Here is a 24,092-nt window from a genome sequence, read left to right as displayed (position 1 = left end):
CTCAAAAGGTCCTCCAAAAGCTAGAAATAAACTGAAAATCCTTATCTAAAATAATAGATATTAGTACCATATGAAGACGAGCGACCTCCATAATGTAGGCACTAGCTAAGCTCTCGACATTGAAGGAAGACTGAATGGGAACGAAGTGTGTTGAATTGGTCAATCGAACAACGTTTTTTCAAATGTGTCTCAGAAATTCTAGTCATAGTCTAAGGGGTACTTTTGTCTTATCACTAAATTATATTAAAATCTCAGTAGTTGTAGTAGACCAAATTTTTTAAGTAATGAAAAAAAAATATAAATATGATGCTAATAGTAGTAAAATGGATGTAAAAGCCAAGGCTTAGTTTACTCAAATTTGAAATCTTTTTGAAAAAATAGTTTATTTATACATTCTAATAAGTTATTTTGAGACCCCACGAAGCATAGGTGATAGAATGTATGCCTTCACTTTGCGAGTAATGGACCAGGTCCCTTACTTTACTTCAGAAAATTACCAGAAAGTTAAATGCAGTAAAATCAACACAATGATTTTACGTGGAAACCTCCTTGCTTAAGGGAGTAAAACCACGACCTGTCTCACAGGATTTTCAATCGTTTTCACTAATCTTCAAAAGCAAAAGTGAAACACGATTACACCAAACATAAGAAAGAGTTATCAATCTTACCGTTAAGCAATAGACCTCTATTGCTCAACAAGCCAAAGTAGAAAAATAATCTACCCACTAAGCTATCCCACCTTGACAACCTAGACTTTTAACACAACACACCAAATCCTTTATAGATTCAGGAATGGTTTACAGTTTAAGAACAAGAGAATGTATTCCTAAACAACTAGACGAAAAGCTCAAGATATTGCTGTTGTTCTTGGAATAATTCTGCCTTTACTTTGTAGAGCCTTTGCAAGAGTTCTTGAAAAGTTTTTATCAAGTTGCAAAAACTAGAGAGAACTGTTTAGGAAAGTGCCTTTTATATGGGCAAGTCACTTTCCTAAACTTCTTTGTCATTGGCTGGAAGGGTCACACTTTCTGACGCCATCGGGAAGTGTGCACCTACTTTCTGCACCATCTCCAGCTGGCAGTTGACTGACTCGTCATCATGAGAGCCTGGTACCTCTATTAGGTCCCTGAGTTTTGTTTTATCTGCAATACTTCGAACAATACACCTGCAATACTCAAGTAGAAAACCCGGTACCTTTATGAGGTCCCTAAGTTTGTCAAATCATCAAAACTACAAATAACATTTTCCCCCTTTTTGATGATGACAAACAATGATACCAAAATCGTTCCCCCTGACTGTGTATTCCCCCTTACTGTATATTCCCCCTGTATTCCCCCTTACTGTATATTCCCCCTTAAAGTATGTTCCCCCTTATTTAGCTACTTACAGTTTACTTCCCCCTTTTGACATCATAAAAAAGATATGCAGTAAACCATTGAGTCAACATAAATAGTGAACAAGATCAGAGCGAATCAGCAATCAAACAGTAGAGGAAAAGCATTCACAAAAGAACATAGGAAGAACAGCAAAGGAATAAAGTAACCAACATGCCATTATAACATAAATACATTAAAAACAAACTAAAAATCCATTAACACGATGATTAGCCACACAACAAAAGAGACACAGGGAAGGATTGATTGAAAGTTTAGGAAGAGGGGGGAGTTTTGGACAGGGACTGGATAACAAGAGTGAGTCGTGCATTGGCAGCATCATTATCCTTGATGGCCTTTTCTTGCAGGGAAGTTGTCTTCGCCTTCAACTCATTGTTCTCTTTCTCCAGGGCTTGTACAACTGAAGAACCAGGTCCCTCACTTTGTGCAGTAAGCAACTCTGCTTTGAGTACAGCAATTTCAGCCTCTTTACTACTCAACCGTACAGTGAGTTCTTCAGTCTCGTGTTTAAGCTGATCCAGTTCCTCAAGAAGTTGAGCCATCTTTCTTTTTGGTAAGACTCTGCCTTCAATACACTCACATTCAAACAAGGTGTGCTCAGAGATGGTTTGTTTAACTGTCCCCACCTTTCCAATACCAAGAGGAATCTGAAAGTGCTTGAATACTTTAGTGAGAAAGTATCCATACCCCATTCCATGTACTCTTTTCCTCTCAATAACTGTTTTATGAATGTGTTCAATCATGAGACTAGGAAGGCACAGAGCTTCAAAGCTGCACAGCCTCTCCATGACGTACAAGTCAGCAGCAGTAGCAAGTGTTCTCTTTTTAGTGCGAGGGAGAATCACTTTGTTGACAAACTCGAAGACCAGCTGATAGTCACTCTTCATAATTTTCTTATAGATCCCAGCAACCTTGGTTGTGGGAGTCTTAGAAATTAAAGATGCAAATTCTGAAGAGCAAGTTTTTCCCTGCACGGATCAGGTCCCCTCTGTAGGCACTCTGAGGATTTTGCCCAACACCTCCTCATTCAAAGAAATAGCAACATTGTTCACACGTGTGAGGAGACTCTCATCTTCCAGAAATTGAACATTGTAATAGAATTCACGAACCTCTTCTTCATGGTGGATGGGAGATTTCTTGCTGAACAGGTGCAGCCAAGACTGGATCTCCACCATGTCATGCAGAGAATCCATGCCCGGAAGAGTAATAATCCCCATATCAAACACTCTTCCAGTGAGAACTGCTTGTTTCCTCAGACTGTCAACTACTTCCTGCAAGTTGACATTCTCAACCTTCCTGGCTTGAGGACCAGGTCCCTGTGTCCGCTTTCTCTTTTTCTCAGATCTCCCTTTTGACTGTGACTTTTCAACCTTCTTTGTAACCCTTTCCCTTTTCTTTTTTGACTTCTTCTTGTTATTTTTCTTTTCAACCTCTTCTCCAGACAACTCAACCAATTTTTCTTTAGGTATCTTAAAATTTGATACCTTGAAGGTTTGTGCACTTCTGACTGCAGCAGCAGAGCGTGCACTTGCCTTCAAGGCATCTACCATCAATTTTTGTGCAGCAGACCTTGTATTAGGTCGTTTCTTAGGAGTCTCCTCCATGACCTTTTCTTTCCCTTTTCGACTCTCAACCTTCCATTTTAATGGTACTTCCTCATTTGCAGATTCAGATGAAAAGGAAGAAGAATACCGCCCCAAATCGGGGGTTTTATCGAAAATGGGTTGAGAAGGCCTGACCTCTTCTCCTTCCAGGACATCAGTGTTTTCTGATCTGGCCTCTTCTCGCATCATTGCCAGACTTTCAATCACGAGTTCCTCACTCGCTGCCAGAATATTAGACTCGGAAGCCCTATGTTTTGGTAGATCTCCTTCAAACATGTTGTCAAGCAACATGTCTTCACATGGACCAGGTCCAGTGGGCACTGCAGAAGTGTTTAGATCTATGGAGAAGAAAGGGTTATCAGGAGTATTTTGTGGAGGACTGGGTGGGGGAGGAAGTCTGGCTTGAGCAGTTGTTGGAGAATAGAATGCAAGGGGCTCAATTTCACTAAGGGCATCCAACATTTTCTTAGAAGAAGATGAAGAAGAAGACATGGTTGTAATACTGGAAGGTTTCTTTGAAAAACAAAGAGAAGAAGATGAGACAGATTTTGCCCCTTGAATTTGATAAGCCTTTTGAGAAAAGAAAGATGATGTTAAGAGACAGATGAGAGTTTCAAAAAGAAGAAAGGCTTTTTAAAAGAAGTGAAAGGGTGCCAGGTCCTGTGATTGGATGCGTCGTTTGAGGGAGAAACGATGGGACTGATCGGTCAGAGTAACCGATGACTAACACGTGGCATTTTCAACGGTCAAAATTTTCAGTTTAAATTTAATGTATAAATGCTAACCTGGACAAGTACCAGGTACCATGGTAGAGTTTAACTTTATTCCTTAATTGTTCTAGTTTCTTCTTTTGCTGAGCAGGTCCCTACTGAGAGTATACCTACAAAAGATACAAAAAGGGATCTTTGTTCAGATATTTAAAATTCACACAAAGGATACCTGCACTGCAATTTTAGCCATCAAGGGAGTTCCACTGTTGGAAGCTAAAAGCATCACTTGGAGATTAACATTCCCAACTTTAGCCGATTCCTCTCAAATTGATCCTTGCTGAGAGCCTTGGTGAAGATGTCTGCAATTTGTTCCTCCGTTGGACAATTTGTGAGCACAATATTTCCCTTCTCAACATTATCTCTCAAGACATGATGTCTAACATCAATATGTTTTGTTCTCTTATGGTGGACTGGTTCTTTTCCATACTAACAGCACTAGTATTGTCACACATAAGAGGAATTGCTTTGATGTGAATTCCAAAATCCTCCAAGTGTTGCCTGATCCACAGCAACTGAGAACAGCAAGCTGCAGCAGCTACATATTCTGCTTCATCAGTTGAAAGAGCCACAGAGTTCTGCTTCTTGGTACCCCAAGAGATAAGTGATGAACCAAGGAAATGAGCCATTCCAGAGGTACTCTTCCTGTCAACTTGATTACCTGCAAAATCAGCATCTGTAAAATAACCAGATCAAAAGTGCCACCTGCAGGATAGAGGAGAACCAGGTCCCCTGTTTTCTTCAAGTATCTGAGAATACATTTTGCAGCCTTCAGGTGTGAATCACGAGGACATGCTTGAAACCTGGAACACATTCCAACACTATACACAATATCAGGCCTGCTAGCAGTCAGATATAACAAGGAGCCAATGATTCCTCTGTACAATGTCTGATTCACAAGGGGATCAGATTCTTCTACTATCATTTTGGAATTTGTTCCCGTAGGAGTATCAATAGGTTTAGAATCAAACATATTGAATTTCTTCAGCAACTCTTTGATGTACTTCTCCTGGCATATTGAAATCTCATTTGATGATTGCTTGATTTGCAGACCCAGGGAGAATGTCAACTCACCCATCATGCTCATTTCAAACTCCCTTCCCATTAGTAATGAGAATTCTTCACAGAGATGTTCTTCCTCATCAAGAATGTCATCATTTTTGGGGAGTTTGATTTACTCTGACTGAAATTCAGCGTAGTACCACGTACCTCATCACACATTCCAACCTCATCAGCCTCTTTAGGTAGACTATGATTTTGATCATCAAAGTCATTTTTCAACTGTTATTCTGCATCAGCTTCACTTCCTTCAATTTTTTTAATTTTTTTTTGAATTGAATAGCTTGAACACATCATCTTCATCATTTGATCCATTGGCTTTTAAGTTTCCATCTTTATAAAAAACAACATGAATGTTTTCTTCAATACCTTGAGTTCTATTGTTGGATTTAACACTACTTCATTACTTCTAGGATCAAATTTTCCCAGATCATCCTTTCCATTGTTCAGCACAAAACATCTACACCCAAAATATACCCCCTCTTTCCATCACCAAAAGAGACACCCCCTTCCTGAAGTGTCTTGAGTGAGAGGAAATTTTTGATGACACCAGTCATATGTTTAGAGCATCCACTGTCCATATACCAACATTGACTGCTGCTGCTCTCACTCACTTGCAACAAGAATTACTTGTTAAGATTGGGAACCCATTTCAATTTGAGTTCCCAGAAAGCAGATAAGGGAGTGATCAGATTGTATCTAGTCCAATAGGGCAGTTTTTGAATTTTTCTAATAAAGGACTTTGGAGTAGAAACAGATTTTTTATTTGAAAATCTATCAGTTGAAACATGTTTTGGAGGACCAGGTCTCTCATTTGATACTTTTTGCCTTACAGCATAGTTAGAGAGCCTTTCATGGGAATTTTTCCAGCTAGCACACTTTCCCTTTAAATGCCCATTTTTACCACAGTGAAGACAAAGCAGATTGTCAGACACAAATACATACTTACTGTGAGGATTAAAGGGAGGAGTGATATTCAAACTTCCTAGTCCTTTCTTATTGAAATTACTCTGGTTTGTTGCACTTGACAACAACTTAGAGGATTTTGTCCACTTAAGAGATTTTTCAAGTTCTTCCTTAAGTTTGACAATATCCTTTTCTAATCTGTTGCTTTTCTCCAAAGACAGTCCCAGATTTTTCTCAGAGTTTTTCAATTTTTCTTCAATTTCAACTCTTAAACCATTTGACATTCCATTCAGCTTTTTAGCTTCTTCAGTTATCTGATTCAATTGGTTCTTAAGTTCAGAATTATCAGACTCTAGAGACACCATTCTTGACATTGTCTCTTCAAATTGAACTTTGTTTTCAGTTAAAATTTCAAGTTCAGCATTCATGGTATCTCTTTCAGATGTTAACTCTATCACAGAATCTAGCATGACTTTTGCCAAAGCTCTCAATTTTTTAAGAGAATATTTATCCAAGTCATTTTTCATGTCAAGAAGAGTTACCTGATTGTCCTCTTCTTCATTTTCTGTGTGTGCCATGAGAGCAAACATTTCATTGAAGACAGTTTCCTCCTCATGCACAGCGACCATAGACACATCTTTTGACTCATCAGGATCTTCTGAATCACTTGAAGAATCCCCCCAAGCAGCAAGAGCCCTTTTGACAACCATATCAGCAGTAGCTTTACGATCTCTGTTACCAGGTACCAGGTCTCTTCTATTCTCACTGTCACTTCTTGGTTTTTGATAATCCTGCTTTCATTCTTGAGCAAAGGACACTCTTTGATAAAGTGTCCAGCTTTTCCACACTTGTAGCAAATGTCACCTTGAGCAGCATTTCGAGTACCATTTGTTCCTCTTTTATAAACTTTGTTTTTCCTCACAACCTTTTGAAATCTGCTGATGAGATATGCCATATCATCATCACTGGAATCTTCATCTGATTTATACTTCAACATCGATGACTTGTCTTTCTTAGCTTCCTTCTTTGATAAATCGTAATTCCGATTCATCTCATGTGTCTTCAGATTGCCAATGAAGGCATCCATGATCAACACCTTCAAGTCTTTAGCTTCAGTAATGGCATCAACTTTGCTCTCCCAAGACTTTGGAAGAATTCGAAGCACTTTCCTGACTTGTTTGTTCATGCTTATAGGTTCACCCAAACTTCGCAGCTCATTTGTAATAGAAGAAAACTTGGTGAACATGTCATGTATAGTTTCTCCTTCCTTCATTTTGAAGTTCTCATATCGTGAGGTGAGCATATCAATCTTGGATTCTTTGACTTGTTCAGTTCCTTCATGTGCAGTCAACAAGCAATCCCAAATTTCTTTAGCAGACTCACAGGCTGACACTCTGTTGTACTCATCAGGTCCTATCCCACAGACCAGAAGAGTTTTAGCTTTGAAACCCTTTTCAATCTTTTTCCTGTCAGCATTCTGCCTGGGCTTTGGAACAGTAATGGTCCTTTCTCCATCCTTTACTTCCATCATTGGAACAAAGGGTCCATCTAATATAATATCCCATAACTCGCTATCTTCAGCCATGAGATAGTCGTGCATTCTAACTTTCCACCAACTGTAGAAGTGTCCATTGAAATGAGGAGGTCTGTGTGATGACTGACCTTCTTCGAGGTTAAGTGGAGCTGTCATTCTTAGAACAAAATCACTACCTTGGTGTTAACCAAATAGGTAGTGCCTGCTCTGATACCACTTGATAGAATGTATGCCTTCACTTTACGAGTAATGGACCAGGTCCCTTACTTTACTTCAGAAAATTACCAGAAAGTTAAATGCAGTAAAATCAACACAATGATTTTACGTGGAAACCTCCTTGCTTAAGGGAGTAAAACCACGACCTGTCTCACAGGATTTTCAATCGTTTTCACTAATCTTCAAAAGCAAAAGCGAAACACGATTACACCAAACGTAAGAAAGAGTTATCAATCTTACCATTAAGCAATAGACCTCTATTGCTCAACAAGCCAAAGTAGAAAAACAATCTACCCACTAAGCTATCCCACCTGGACAACCTAGACTTTTAACACAACACACCAAATCCTTTATAGATTCAGGAATGGTTTACAGTTTAAGAACAAGAGAATGTATTCCTAAACAACTAGACGAAAAGCTCAAGATATTGCTGTTGTTCTTAGAATAATTCTGCCTTTACTTTGTAGAGCCTTTGCAAGAGTTCTTGAAAAGTTTTTATCAAGTTGCAAAAACTAGAGAGAAGTGTTTAGGAAAGTGCCTTTTATATGGGCAAGTTACTTTCCTAAACTTCTTTGCCATTGGCTGGAAGGGTCACACTTTCTGACGCCATCGGAAAGTGTGCACCTACTTTCTGCACCATCTCCAGCTGGCAGTTGACTGACTCGTCATCATGAGAGCCTGGTACCTCTGTTAGGTCCCTGAGTTTTGTTTTATCTGCAATACTTCGAACAATACACCTGCAATACTCAAGTAGAAAACCTGGTACCTTTATGAGGTCCCTAAGTTTGTCAAATCATCAAAACTACAAATAACAATAGGCACATTAAGATTTTTTAGGTAGAAGAATGGTAAAATTAATTTATCCATTTCAAATAGACCAAAGACATTTTTGGCCCAATAGATTGATAGAAGGAAAAAATTGATTCAATTTTTTTAATTCGTTGCGGTCATGTTTTTACCCTTTCCCTAGGAACAACCGCAAGAAAGAAGAGAAAAGCAAAAAAAATAGAGTAATGAGGTAAGTGTAAAATATTATGAGTTCTCTAACTTAAATTGCAATACAAATTTATGTTAATTAATTTTTTAGCATTATATGAAATGAATTATCAGAAATTAAACGCTTAGAAATTTTTTTGTAGCAATATATAATTTGATAATTATTTTTAGCAATATATAATTTGAAAATTATTTTTAGCAATATATAATTTGATAATTATTTTTCGCAATATATAATTTGAAAGTTATTTGTAGCAATACATAAGTTGACTTGTCCTTATTTTATTATTATAAGAGGAAGTATTCAATAGAAATTGAGAACATGTAATTTTGGGATTAATTATCTCGATAAAAATAATTTTGAAAAAGTTATTCCACCATATATATAAGATAATTTAATCCATCATGGTATAAATTGTGAGATAAATAATTCAATGACTATATATTTACCCCAATCAAATGCACGGTGAAATATTCATACATTTTATTTCTTTAAGTATTATATCTTCTACCTAACATTAAACGAACTTCTACAAAGAAAAGGTCCAAATAGTCTTTTATTTTTGGGTAAAGAATCAAAGTCATTCTTTAGTTTTCACATGGAGCATTAATTGTCCCTTATTTTTGGTATATTGATGCACTTTTGGTCCTTCTTTAAAATTTTGCCTAATTTTTAACATTGATTTTGTTCTTAACTTATGTATGAAATGTTTAATCATCATTTTATATATTTAGTAGAAATAATAACTCAATGAGAGAGATTGTGAGAAGAAACACACTTTATTTTGTTTAGTGAAATCATATTGCAGGTAAAGTCGAAAAGTTCATCACGACGATTTCACGTACAATAGTACAATTTTTTTTCTTGCAATGTCATATGTTAAATTGTTCTTAGTTTAGCTGCAGCAATATTTATACTGAACAGACAAAGTATTTTACTTCTCACCTTCTCTCGCATAGTATTATTTCTACTAAATATATAAAAAGACAATAGAACATTTTTTACATAAGATTATGAATAAAATTTATGTTAAAAAATAGACAAAGTTTAGGTGAGGACAAAAAGTGCACCAATATCGCAAACATAAGAGACTATTAGTGTTCCATGTAGATATTCAAAGATGATTTTGAGTCTTAATCCAAAGATTGAAAGAATTATTTTGGGCCTTCTCTCGCTTCTATACTTGTCTTGAATTTTACATTTGAGGGTAAGTAGTTCAAGGCGAAATTTCTATTATTTTAGAGGAACCTTTGGAAAAACAAAAGTTATTTAAAAACTATTTAAATTGTTGTTAGATATATTTATGCTAGTTATTTAACTAGCATAAATATATTTTAAACTATTTAAAGTGTTTTTAGTTTTTTTTCTTAGAAAAAAGTAAAAATGTTTTTTTTGAGGTTACCTAATTCTAGTGGAGTTAAATATGTTGTGACTTTGTTGCACTACTAGCACATGATCAACGTACTTGTGAATCTATTATTTTTTCATGCACGTCACTTTTTAAATAAGTTGAGAAATGTAATGATCCGTCGTAGTTTTGGCAATACTAATAAAGTAATAGATATTTTAGCTAAATAAGTTTTCAAACTACCAAGAAATAAAACGTTCCACGTTATATATAACCCTTTAGACTACATCAAACTGATACTAAAAACGATAAAAAAATAAAAAAATAAATTATCATCCAATTTAACCTAGTTACTTATAATTAATTAGCCGATTAACTATGATAGAAAAACATTACTACCTAATATGTTTGTACTTCCTAAGAAAAAATATATAATATTAACCTCTTTTAAACCCCCAAAAAAGTAGCATGTTGAAAAATGGGTAAATTTAAATACCAGTTGGGGCATCCATGGTTTTCTTCCCTTACCCAGCTAAAGTAAGCTGTTGTGATAGTTAACTTAACCACATAGACTATGTGTTTGATGGTTACCCAATTTCATTGAAAATTGTGGTTTTCTACTTCTCTTGATAGGTAGGTCTTTGGGTTAATATAAAATGAATATTTTCCACCATTAAATTAATAAAATAAATGCAAGAAACATTGAACATAGCATCATGTCAAGATCATTTATAGATTTGGTTCATTGCATCTGAATTGGATACTTTTTCTTCTCTCTTTCCTAATAAAATAATAAATAAAAAATAGAAAATGTTAACCCCACTTTACACAAACAAAAATATAGATAGATAGATGACAGCACCACCCACACACAAACCTCATTTGTTTTGTACCTCTTCCTCCTTCCACCTCTTTTTTCTCTCTCTTTTTGCCCTATTCAATAGGGTTCTCAAATGATCTCTTGCTACCTGTTTTTCTGATGCAATCAGTTGTTCAAGCTCTTTTAATTGTGTTTCTTTTGGTTGATCTGTCAATTTTTGCTCTCCATAGAGGGTTTTTTGGTCCTGGACACTGCAGATTCTACTTCCCCAGTCTTTTTCAACCATACTCATGTCTAAAGTCTTCAATTTTAGTGGTATGATCTTAATCCTTATCTGGATTTGCTTAAAAATTCAATCTTTTTTTTTTTGAAACTTGTGTTTTAGATTTTAAGTTTTCTGTTAGAGTTCATCTGTTAAACTTTCTGTTTGTAACTAGTGGAGTTTCTACATCTGGATCCTTGATTTTAGCCTAAGTGTTTTTTTTTTACTTTGATCTATCTAGATATGATACAATTGAATCTCTTTTTTTCCCCCTTAACTAGTGCAAAATTCCATATGTTTTGTTAATGATATGCTAATCTTGGGAAAAAAATGGTAGATAGAAAATTCATTGATGGATATTTATGTCGAAAATCAATTAATTTTTTTCCATGTTTGATGAAATATTTTCTTCATAGAACTCTTCAAAACTGATTAACCTGGTATCTTGTATTTCTGTGATATTTGCTCTAAATCTGAATCTTATCAGACTTGTATGTGAAGTGGGTTTGGCCATTCTCGAGATTTATTTGGATCTCAATTTTGATCTTTGGTTGATGTTCTTTACCATCTTCTGGATTTCAGGTGACCATGGTGGGACTGTGTACCCAAGTCCCAAGGAATCCAGCCTATTTCTGTCCCTTAGGAATCATGTGGATGTCTATTTTCCTCCTTGCAAGAGGTCTCGTGTTGCGGTCCCTTTTGTTTTCAGTGAAAAGAAGCACAAGTTGTCTTCCATTGATGTCCTACCTGATGAATGCCTTTTTGAGGTATTGAGGCGCCTTTCTGATGGCAAAGACAGGAGTGCCTCTGCTTGTGTTTCCAAGCGCTGGCTTATGCTCTTAAGCAGCATCCGCGGGGATGAAACAGTAATCTCAAATCCCAATCCATCTTTGGAAACCGAGGAAAGATCTATCCAAACTGCTCTTGTTAAGTCTGTGGACTGCGTTAAGAAGGGTGAGGTAGTGGACTCTAATGCTGCAGAAGTTGCTGAGGCTGAATCTCAAGATATTGAAGGAGAGGGTCATCTTTCCAGGTGCCTTGATGGAAAGAAAGCAACAGATGTCCGACTTGCTGCTATTGCTGTTGGAACACCAGGCCATGGAGGGTTAGGAAAGCTTTCTATTCGAGGAAGTAACCCAATCCGTGGTGTGACTGATACAGGCCTCAAGGTTATTGCTCGAGGTTGTCCTTCTCTAAGGGCTCTTTCTCTCTGGAATGTCTCTTCTGTTAGTGATGAAGGTTTAACCGAGATTGCTCAAGGATGTCATCTGTTGGAGAAGCTTGATCTTTGCCAATGCCCTGCAATTACTGATATGTCCTTGATGGCTATCGCAAAGAATTGTCCTAATTTGACCTCTCTAACGATAGAATCTTGTTCAAAGATTGGAAATGAAACTCTTCAAGCTGTAGGTCGTTTTTGCCCTAAGTTGAAGTTTGTGTCTCTCAAAAACTGCCCACTCATCGGAGATCAAGGAATTGCAAGTCTCTTTTCATCCGCTGGTCATGTTTTGACAAAGGTGAAACTTCACGCATTGAACATCAGTGACATCGCCCTTGCTGTTATTGGACATTATGGCATTGCCATCACTGACATAGCCCTTATTGGTCTTCAAAACATAAATGAGAGAGGATTTTGGGTCATGGGTAATGGCCAAGGTTTGCAGAAGCTGAGGTCGCTTGCTATAACTGCTTGCCATGGAGTTACTGATTTGGGACTTGAAGCTCTTGGTAAAGGTTGTCCAAACTTGAAGCTGTTTTGCCTACGAAAATGTACAATCCTGTCAGATAATGGCTTGGTTGCTTTTGCCAAAGGTTCAGTTGCACTCGAGAACCTCCAATTAGAAGAATGCCACAGGATCACCCAGGCTGGGTTTGTTGGTGTTCTTTTGAGCTGTGGTGAGAAGTTAAAGGTTCTGTCCATGGTGAAATGCTTTGGTGTTAAAGAGTTGGCCTGTCGATTTCCATCTGTGTTGCCTTGCAACTCACTTCAGTCTTTGTCTATCCGCAACTGTCCTGGAGTTGGTAATGCTACTTTGGCCATAATGGGTAGGCTGTGCCCCAAACTGACTCATTTGGAGCTGAGTGGACTCCTTCAAGTAACTGATGAGGGTCTTTTCCCTCTTGTTCAGAGCTGTGAAGCTGGTTTGGTCAAGGTGAATCTAAGTGGATGTGTTAATGTTACAGACAGATCAGTTTCATTCATAACTGAGTTGCATGGGGGAAGTCTCGAGTCTCTTAATGTTGACGAGTGTCGATACGTTACTGATATGACCTTGTTAGCAATTTCCAACAACTGTTGGTTGCTCAAGGAACTTGATGTTTCAAAGTGTGGTATAACTGATTCAGGTGTTGCATCTTTGGCCAGTACAGTGCGACTTAATTTGCAGATACTCTCCTTGTCAGGTTGCTCTATGCTTTCGGACAAAAGTGTACCCTTTCTGCAGAAGTTGGGGCAGACACTCATGGGCTTAAACATCCAGCACTGCAATGGGGTCAGTAGCAGCTGTGTTGATCTCCTCTTGGAACAGCTCTGGAGGTGTGATATCCTTTCTTAAGTGCAGGGTCAATGCAACTTACAAGTTGAGCTCCTTTGAAAGATGGAGCTTAGTAAGGAAGTTTAACTAGTCTTTCTTTGTTAGTGTTAGCATAAAGTTTTTTGGTCCATGATCTTGGGTCTTCTAATAGTCCAGTATCTCGGCTCCTTTTTCCGGGGATGTGGTTGGTTCTCTTTTTTTGCAGCTTCTTCACTGAAGCTGTTTTTGGGAAATTTTTTTCCTGTTTTTCCAACCATACTTCCCTGAGATACAAATGCTGAGTTTTTGGATTAAGAGATTCATGTCTGGTCCTAGTCCTAGTCCTTGTTGTCACTAGTTTTTAGCTTCTATGCTTGCATTGATTGCCAAATCTTGCAGCGGTAGAAGCTTTTTCAATATTGTCTTAAGTCTTTTATGTGTGTGCACTTGTAGTTTTACCGAGTCTCTCACGTTGTTGAACCTTTCAACTCGTGATGGTTGGGTTTATGTTTGTGTTGTTGTTGTGGTGGTGGTTGCTTTTGGGCAGTTGTAGGTATATATGCCTCTCTTTTCATGGGCTTTGGCCATGGCAGGAAGTTCCTTTTCTGCCATGACAACCCTCTGGGGTTGTTTTTTCTTTTTACAAAGCCTTAGTTTTGCAGGCCTCTCTTGTTCTTGAAACTCCCAAATGTAACCTTGTTTTGTACTTGTGGAAATGTTAGTTTTGTTTATTAAATAAAAAAAAAAACAAAAAAGTTAGGTTGTATATCTCTGTGTTTGATCTCTAGAAATTCATTGTGTTCAAATACAATGGATGTATATATGATAGTAAGATGGGATTATACCGACCTTTGGCACCTCTTGGGGTCAATTGAAATGTGTGTATTTTTGTCCTTTTCTCCAACACGAGAGACGTTAGCAGCCTGCCTCTCTTTTACGCCTACTTTGTATGGTTACCTCTTGTTAACGAGGAAGCTTCATTAATGTTGCCCAACTAGTATTTTCGAAATTAACCACGTGATTGACACCCAAAATACACCGTTTTACCTAATTGACATGGTCTTCTTTTATCTCTTTCTTCTCCGAGCTCAAGGATCCGTGAAGTAGGTATGCTGGTTTATTACGGGGAGTTTTCATAACAATTTATTATGTCTTTGCATACCTTATATCCTTGGCAAGGGGTTCAAACTGAAATGATTATCTTTTATTAACGATTGCTTTTTAGGGTAAAAAATGCGACTTTGGAGATAATGTTGCAAAAATAAAAATAAAAATTATAGCTATATGAAGGTAGTTGGGTGTAGAATATAATATGGAAAAGACAACTGTGTGGAGAAACAAGACTCTGTCGAACAGGAAAAGGCACACAAAGGAATACAATTTTGTTTAAATAATTTGGTAGAAGATATTGGGATGGTTGTTACATATGGTGTAGGAGCATATTTCTTCAAGTTACTTTTTAAACTTGTGTCTATTAAATTAAAAGGGCAAAATTTACTTAATTTAAATACCAGTTTTAACTCCGTAAAACAAAATAAGTTAGTTTTGAACATGATTGATTATTTCCATTACCATTATCGTTACGTATCATTTGAAGTATAAATCCTCAAGTCTATATTTGAATTCGTGCCTTTTAAAATATTAAAGGCCCAAGTTAATTAAATTGAATACTAGGTTTAATGATGATTGTTACAGGGAATAAGCAATCTCTAATAATTCTAAATAAAGTGCATCTATTTTATGTTTTGAGGATTATTTTCTATTCAATAAGCATAATTATATTTTTTACTGGTATCTTACTATATTAATAAAATCGTAATGGTTCAAAAAAGTGTAGGGATAATAATTTTCATTTAGTAGTTATTTTAGACTCTGAATTCCATGATACACGTTGCAACGAGTTTTTCTCGCATAAGGTGGGAAAATACAATCCAATTATTTCACAGTAGAGGTAAAAAAAAGTATTTTTTTAATTGCTTATAAACTTATGATTTTATTATGAATTGTATCATTTCATCAATCTTAGATTCTAGATGGTAACAATTTAAACTTTCCACACGTGATAAGATTGGTTTAAGAAGAGGATCTTGTAGGATATGGTTTGATAATTTGACTAATCGTGGTGCTTTATTTTCCCTTCTTACAGAAGTGTAGGGTTGTTATATTTTGACTAATAATATCAATAATTTTTTATTTTTATTTTTTCAAAAAAAGATGTTTGGAATTTTGGATGAATATAATGCAGGACCATTTGCCTAATAATACTGTAGAGTATGTCAAGCAATCTGATTAAATGAATAAATCATTGTGTATTAAATCTAGCACACACAAGTTCACAGTTAAATCAGATGTAGAGTTGATTATATATTTAGAAGACTACATGAAGATGTGAATACAAAGGTCCTTTGGAAATTTTATTTTTTGATTGAAAGGTCCGGAAGTATAAAGTTGTTATTATCATTAAATAATTTCTCATTGTTCTTGTTAGGAAAGTTATTAATCACCTTTCCTATCTAGGGAAGTGGTTGCTTTTATTTGAGATTATTATTGTGCTATTGATAGCTGAGATCTTAAGCCCATGGATTCCACTATGAAAAAATTGGTGGAATGCACATGTTGAGAGTGTTTTTTTAAAAATTATGCTTAATTTATCGGTGACTCCTTAAAGTTGGCATTAAATTTTACTTAGATGTTTTAATTAGACTTTGTTCATTTTAGATTCTTGACGTAAGTTGTGACATTTTTTACAAACACGTTATAGAGATTGTGATCCACTCGTTTATTGCGCATGAAAAACTTTTTTAATAAGCTTTTTTTTTCTTCTCCCCTTTTTAGCCTCCAATTTTCAAGGTCAAACCCCATCCATGACAAATGTTTTAAAATTTTAAGAAATGACCTATTTCAAGATTTAAATGTCGCTATAGTCATGAAATTCTTTTTTTTTGGAGGAATTTCTACCATTGTAATACAAAGGTGGATCTGGTTTTTTCCTAGTTTGTCACGACCCAAACCGGGTTGCGACTGGCACCCACACTTACCCTCCTAAGTGAGCGAACCAACCAATCTAAACCTTAACATTTCAATATAATATAAACAGAAAGTAATGCGGAAGACTTAAACTCATAAGTAAAAATAAATAATTAACTTCTATAACTCAAAAACTTATCATTATCCCCAGAAACTGGAAGTCATCATCACAAGAACATCTACTTTAAACTACTAATTCTAAGAAGCTAAAAATACATAAGAAGCTAGTCCATGCCGGAAGTTCAAGGCATCAAGACATGAAGGAGAAGATCCAGTCCAAGCTAGAAGCGTTAGCTCATCCTGAAGATCCGGTGTGACGAAGACTGGCTTGAGTTACTGTTGAGTCGAAGATGACGGCACGTTTGCTGCACTCCACAAATAACAAGAAGAAAAACATAAAAGTAGAGGTCAGTACAAAACACGGGTACTGAGTAGATATCATCGGCCAACTCAAAATAGGGAACAGTATATATCAATATTATCGTAAATCAACTATAAAACTCAACATGTAACAACAACAAGTATTATAATCATCAATAAGTACCATCAAGTTCATCCATGAGGGCTCAAGCCTCAACACCATACTCATTTGGGAATTAAGTATATTAAGTTGAGTATATTATCATCTTTCAAGATTCATTATCTTTCCTCCTCTTGTGTCGGTACGTGACACTCCGATCCCCTACTACTATGTGTCGGTACGTGACACTCCGATCCCCTAATTCTATGTGTCGGAACGTGACACTCCGATCCCCTAATTCTATGTGTCGGAACGTGACACTCCGATCCCCTACATGTGTCGGAACGTGACATTCCGATCCCCTACATGTGTCGGAATGTGACACTCCGATCCCCTACATGTGTCGGTACGTGACACTCCGATCCCCTAATTCTATGTGTCGGAACGTGACACTCCGATCCACTAATATCATTCTGTAAATCATCAAGCCTTCTCTATTCCAAGGCATCATCAATCCCATTACTTTAATTCATCAAGCCTTCTTCTATACCAAGGCATCATCATTAATAATGTATATTAAAGTTTCTTTTCAAGATTTGGGATTCAATATTTTCATCATGCTTATCTTATCACAATCACATAATCATATTCATGCAAACATACCATTAAGCATATAGTAGGGTTTACAATACTACCAATACATATCATTCACTATTAAGAGTTTACTTATGAAGCATGAAAACCATAACCTACCTCCACCGAAGAATTGGAATCAACAAGCAATTTACCAAGCTTTGATATTCCCTCTGCCTCTTGATCGATCAATTTCTCTCTCTCCTTGTTCTCTCTATTTTCTTTATTCAAACCTTCTTTCTTTTACCCTAGTTAACATATAATTAAGTGTAAAAGATGGCAATAATACCCCACTAATTAACTTAGGGTTACCTCTTTTAACCCCCAAGAATTTGAGTTATTAATATAAACCCACGAAATCTATAATTAAGGAAGGAATAGTCCAAAAACGTCCCTTAAAACGTGTAAGGAAATCCGATTCTGCCTGGGATTTGCGCAACCTGTGACGGGCCGTCGTGCCTGCGACGGTCCGTCCTGCAGGTCGTCGCAAGAGTCAGAGAGTCAATTTCCACTGAACAATCTATGACGGTTCGTCACTCCTGTGACGGTCCGTCCTGCCATTCCGTCACGAAGTTCAGAGAGTCGATTTTCAGTACCCAATTTCAGATTTTCTAAGTGTTTTGAAACGAGACCCTGCGACGGTCCGTCGTGCCCATGACGGATCGTCGTTTGGTCCGTCGCCTCAGCCTGTTTTTCCAGAATTGAAGTTTGTTGCTCAAAACGACTAAACAGGTCGTTACAATAGATACCAATTTACCCATCGTTCGTCCCCGAATGATCAAAAGAAGGAAAACAAGGGCGAAAAGGAGTACCTGAATCTGTAAACAGATGTGGGTATTTTTCTCGCATATCCGCCTCTTTCTCCCAAGTGGCTTCTTCAACGGGTCGATTCTTCCATTGCACCTTGATGGATGCAATCTCTCTTGACCTCAACTTGCGAACTTCTCTATCTAAAATAGCAACAGGCTCCTCCTCATAAGACAAGTTCTCATCAAGCAAAACTGAATCCCAACGGATAATGTAGTTCCCATCCCCATGATATCTTTTCAACATCGACACATGGAATACCGGGTGTACTCCGGACAGCCCTGGAGGCAAGGCTAACTCATAAGCCACCTCCCCTACTCGCTTAAGTACTTCAAATGGTCCAATGTACCTTGGACTTATTTTACCCCTTTTACCAAACCGCATCACCCCTTTCATGGGTGAAACTTTCAACAAGACTTGTTCACCCTCCATGAACTCTAAGTCTCTAACCTTTCGATCTGCATATTCTTTTTGTCTACTTTGCGCCGCTAGAAGCTTTTCTTGAATAGACTTCACTTTTTCCATCGAATCCCTCAAGAGATCAGTACCCCAAGGTCTGACCTCGAACGCATCAAACCAACCAATGGGAGACCTACATCTCCTACCATACAATGCTTCAAATGGAGCCATATCAATGCTTGAGTGATAGCTATTATTGTATGAAAACTCCGCCAAGGGTAAGAAGCTATCCCAATGGCCACCAAATTCTATCACACACGCACGAAGCATATCCTCCAACACTTGAATCGTTCGCTCAGACTGACCATCGTTCTGGGGATGGAACGCAGTACTAAGGTCCAACCTAGTACCCAATTCTGCATGCAATGTTTTCCAAAACTTAGAAGTAAACTGCGTACCTCTATCTGATATGATGGATAGTGGAACCCCATGCAATCGCACCACTTCCGAGATGTAAAGTTTGGCAAACTTTTCTTCATTGTAAGTCACCTTGACCGGAATGAAATGAGCAGATTTAGTTAACCTATCAACAATCACCCAAATGGAGTCATACTTACCCATTGTTTTCGGAAGACCAACCACAAAATCCATTGCAATTCTTTCCCACTTCCATTCCGGAATGGGCATTCTCTGAAGTGTTCCTCCGGGCCTTTGGTGTTCACACTTTACTTGTTGACAGTTTGGACACTTGGCAATAAAGTCAACAATATCACGCTTCATTCTACTCCACCAAAAGTGTTGCTTTAGGTCACGATACATCTTGGTTGCACCCGGATGTATAAAATACCTTGAACTATGAGCCTCTGTCAGAATAGTGTTGATCAAATCATCGACGCGGGGTACACATACCCTTCCCTTGATTCTCAAAACACCTTCCTCATCGATTTGTGCTTCCTTAGCCTCTCCTCGCAATACTTTATCTTGAATTCTGCGCAGTTTCTCATCATCAGACTGTCTTCCCTTAATCTTGTCAAGAAAGGAAGATCTTGCCTCCACAGAAGCCAATAATCCTCCCCTCTCCTTTACTTCTAATCTCATCAAGTCATTAGCTAGAGTTTGAACCTCTCTAGCCAGTGGGCGTCTAGAAGCTTGCAAGTGAGCTAGACTTCCCATGCTTCCCGCCTTTCTACTTAAAGCATCCGCTACAACATTCGCCTTCCCCGGATGATACAAAATAGTGATGTCGTAGTCCTTCAGTAGTTCCATCCATCTCCTCTGTCTTAAGTTCAAATCTTTCTGAGTAAAGACATACTGAAGGCTACGATGATCCGTGTAGACCTCACACTTAACCCCATATAAATAGTGTCTCCATTGCTTTAATGCAAACACTACCGCAGCCAATTCCAAATCATGAGTTGGATAGTTACGTTCATGCACTTTTAATTGTCTTGAAGCATAAGCAATCACACTTTTCTCTTGCATTAGTATTGCACCCAACCCAGAATAGGATGCATCACAATAAACAATGAAGTTCTTACCCTCTACTGGCAAGGTAAGGATAGGTGCGGTAGTCAACAAAGTCTTGAGCTTCTGAAAGCTTTCCTCACATTCGTCCGACCATACAAATGGAACATTCTGCTTAGTCAAGTTCGTCAATTGGGAAGCAATAGAAGAGAATCCCTTGACAAATCGGCGGTAGTAGCTAGCTAACCCAACAAAGCTCCTTATTTCTGACACATTAGTAGGTCTTACCCAATTCTTCACTGTCTCAATCTTAGAAGGATCCACCATCACTCCATCCTTAGAAACCACGTGCCCCAAGAAGGACACTGCATCTAGCCAAAACTCACACTTAGAGAACTTGGCATAAAGCTTTTTCTCCCTCAACATTTCCAATACCATTCTCAAACGCTTTTCATGTTCCTTCTTGCTCTTTGAGTATACCAATATATCATCAATAAATACGATCACGAAGAGGTCCAAATATGGCTTAAAAATCCCGTTCATCAAGCTCATGAACACAGCAGGGGCATTCGTAAGACCAAAGGACATCACTACAAATTCGTAATGCCCATACCTCGTTCGAAAAGCAGTCTTTGGCACATCCGTTGCCCGTATTTTCAACTGATGATAACCGGATCTCAAGTCAATCTTAGAGAAGACACAAGCACCTTGTAACTGATCGAACAAGTCATCAATGCGGGGAAGAGGATACTTGTTCTTTATGGTTACCTTGTTTAGTTGTCTGTAGTCTATACACATTCGAAAACTCCCATCCTTCTTCTTTACAAACAAAACTGGAGCACCCCAAGGAGATGCACTTGGTCTAATAAAGCCTTTGTTTAACAACTCTTGAAGTTGTGCCTTTAACTCTCTTAACTCTACGGGAGCCATTCTATAAGGGGGTATAGAAATGGGGCGAGTACCCGGTTCAAGATCGATATAGAAGTCAATATCCCTATCTGGTGGCATACCAGGAAGATCTGCAGGGAACACATCCAGAAACTTACGGACTACTGAAACCGACTCAATCGAAGGCACTTGGGTAGTGTCATCCTTGAGATGTGCCAAGAAAGCTAAACACCCTTTACTAACCATTTTCTTAGCACGAAGAAAGGAGATGATACGCATCGGATTGGAAGTGTAGTCACCCTCCCACACTAACCGATCTGTCCCAGGCTTGGCTAACGTCACCATTTTAGCATTACAATCCAAGATCGTAAATTGCGGAGAAAGCCAAGTCATACCCAGAATTACATCAAAATCATCCATTTCTAATATAACCAAATCTACATAAGTGTTGCTCTTTACAAAGTTCACCAAACAAGACCTATATACCTTTTCAACTACCACAGACTCACCCACCGGAGTAGAAACACGAATAGGCATATCAAGAAATTCACAATGTAAATTTAGACCATTAGCAAATGAGGAAGATACATAAGAAAACGTGGATCCAGAATCAAACAATACAGAAGCCATGCAATCACAAACCAGAAGATTACTTGTGATGACAGCATCAGATGCCTCCGCTTCAGACCGCCCAGGGAAAGCGTAACAATGGGCCCTATCATTTGTCTGTCCATTGCCCCTACCATGTTGTGATATAGTGGCCCCAGTTTGCCCATTACCTCTGCCGTTTTGGTGACCACCATTACCTCGACCACCACGTCCTCCAGAATAACGGCCTCTACCATGACCACCTCTACCTCTAGCTATTGGGGGTCTATAACTTTGTCTGGGACAATTTTTCCTAATATGTCCAATCTCCCCACATCCATAACATTCTCTGGAGTCAATCATAGGCCCCTCGGAGAAGTGTTGACCGGTCTGAGGTGGTCCCCCAACTACAGTCTGTAGTGAAGACTGAATTGGTCGGACCGAGTAACTTCCCGAACCCTGTCCTCTAGTGTAAGCACCATTAAACTCACCTCCCTTTCGAAACCTTTTTGATGTCGATGTCGGGGTGAAGTCGTCTGGCTTCACTCCTTCCACTTCTATCACAAAGTCTACCACCTCTTGGAAGGATTTTACCGTTGCCGCTATCTGTAAGGCCGAAATCCGTAATTCTGACCTCAACCCCTTCACAAACCAGCGAATTCGCTCTCATGGACTGAAACACAGTTGGGTGGCATATCTGGATAGTGCACGGAACTTAGCCTCATATGCATTGACCGACATCCTACCTTGCTCTAGGCTCAAGAACTCATCCCTTTTCCTATCCCTCAAAGTTCGGGGGATATACTTCTCCATAAACAAGTTAGAGAATGAGGCCCAAGTCATAGGTGGTGCCTCCGTTGGTTGACACTCAATATGCGACCGCCACCACATTTTGGCGTTCCCTTGAAACTGATAAGTCACAAACTCCACACCAAACCGCTCTACTATACCCATCTTGTGTAGTAGCTCGTGACAGTCAACCAGAAAATCATAAGCATCCTCCGATTCAGTACCCTTGAAGACCGGAGGTTTCAATTTCAAGAACTTACTGAAAAGTTCATGCTGATCATTTGTCATTATAGGCCCAGTAGTCAGACGTGGAAACGTGCCTATTTCCAATGGAACATCCATGCGGGGAGCCATAGTAGCCGCATGTTGTACCTCCGGAGCCTGAGGTGCTGGTGCAGAAAACACTGGGGGTGTCTGGCCCTGATCAGATAACCCGCTAAGATAAGCCAGAACCTGATTGATCATCTCTGGGGTAGGTTGGGGTGGCAATCCCTCATTCTGCACTTGTTCAGTTTCCCCATCCTCCCCTTCTCTTATTACTTCCTCAGTCGGTGGAGGAGTCACTGCCCTAGTATCAGATGGGCTAGGTGCTCGTCCTCTTCCCCTAGAGGACGTCCTCCCACGACCTCTACCACGGCCCCTTGCCGCTGTTCTTCCTCGAGCCACAGCCCCAGTGGCTGGCTCAGTTGTTTCTTGTCTGGCCGGTGTTGGTGTTGACGTGGTCGTTGCTCTAGTTCTAACCATCTGCAAAAGAGAGTGAAGATGGTCAGATACCAATTTGTATCGCCTAGATACCAATTGGACTCAAGTAGTAGCACGAAAGAAAGAATGAAAGGGTGAAATTTTCCTAAAGTCTTATAGCCTCTCAAAGAAAAGTAAAGGCGTCCCCCTACCGTTCCTAAAGACTCTACTAGACCTGTTCTTGTGTGATGAGACCAACGAACCTAATGCTCTGATACCAAGTTTGTCACGACCCAAACCGGGTTGCGACTGGCACCCACACTTACCCTCCTATGTGAGCGAACCAACCAATCTAAACCTTAACATTTCAATATAATATAAACAGAAAGTAATGCGGAAGACTTAAACTCATAAGTAAAAATAAATAATTAACTTCTATAACTCAAAAACTTATCATTATCCCCAGAAACTGAAAGTCATCATCACAAGAACATCTACTTTAAACTACTAATTATAAGAGTTTCTAAGAAGCTAAAAATACATAAGAAGCTAGTCCATGCCGGAAGTTCAAGGCATCAAGACATGAAGGAGAAGATCCAGTCCAAGCTAGAAACGTTAGCTCACCCTGAAGATCCGGTGTGACGAAGACTGGCTTGAGTTACTGTTGAGTCGAAGATGACGACACGTTTGCTGCACTCCACAAATAACAAGAAGAAAAACATAAAAGTAGGGGTCAGTACAAAACACGGGTACTGAGTAGATATCATCGACCAACTCAAAATAGGGAACAGTATATATCAATATTATCGTAAATCAACTATAAAACTCAACATATAGAAACAACAAGTATTATAATCATCAATAAGTACTATCAAGTTCATCCATGAGGGCTCAAGCCTCAACACCATACTCATTTGGGAATTAAGTATATTAAGT

General features: G+C 38.4%; 2 protein-coding genes across 2 annotated transcripts; one reads left to right on the top strand and one right to left on the bottom strand.

The window, feature by feature from the left end:
• Positions 1 to 5,450: 5,450 nt before the first annotated feature.
• On the bottom strand, positions 5,451 to 7,420 carry LOC138337982 (sporulation-specific protein 15-like). The gene is made up of 2 exons (XM_069288430.1): positions 6,477 to 7,420; positions 5,451 to 6,426 (listed from the first exon to the last, which is right to left on the bottom strand). The coding sequence occupies exons 1-2, from the start codon at positions 7,418 to 7,420 to the stop codon at positions 5,451 to 5,453; spliced, it is 1,920 nt and encodes a 639-aa protein (XP_069144531.1).
• A 3,278-nt stretch (positions 7,421 to 10,698) lies between these two features.
• EBF2 (EIN3-binding F-box protein 2) lies at positions 10,699 to 14,168 on the top strand. Its single transcript, NM_001306136.1, has 2 exons — positions 10,699 to 10,960; positions 11,490 to 14,168. Exons 1-2 carry the CDS (start codon positions 10,936 to 10,938, stop codon positions 13,460 to 13,462), a joined length of 1,998 nt encoding a protein of 665 aa, NP_001293065.1. The 5' UTR covers positions 10,699 to 10,935; the 3' UTR covers positions 13,463 to 14,168.
• Positions 14,169 to 24,092: the final 9,924 nt, after the last annotated feature.

This window comes from Solanum lycopersicum, chromosome 8 (genome assembly GCF_036512215.1).
Source record: "Solanum lycopersicum chromosome 8, SLM_r2.1".
Classification (NCBI taxonomy): domain Eukaryota; kingdom Viridiplantae; phylum Streptophyta; class Magnoliopsida; order Solanales; family Solanaceae; genus Solanum; species Solanum lycopersicum.
This window is presented reverse-complemented; position numbering and strand designations above follow the sequence as displayed.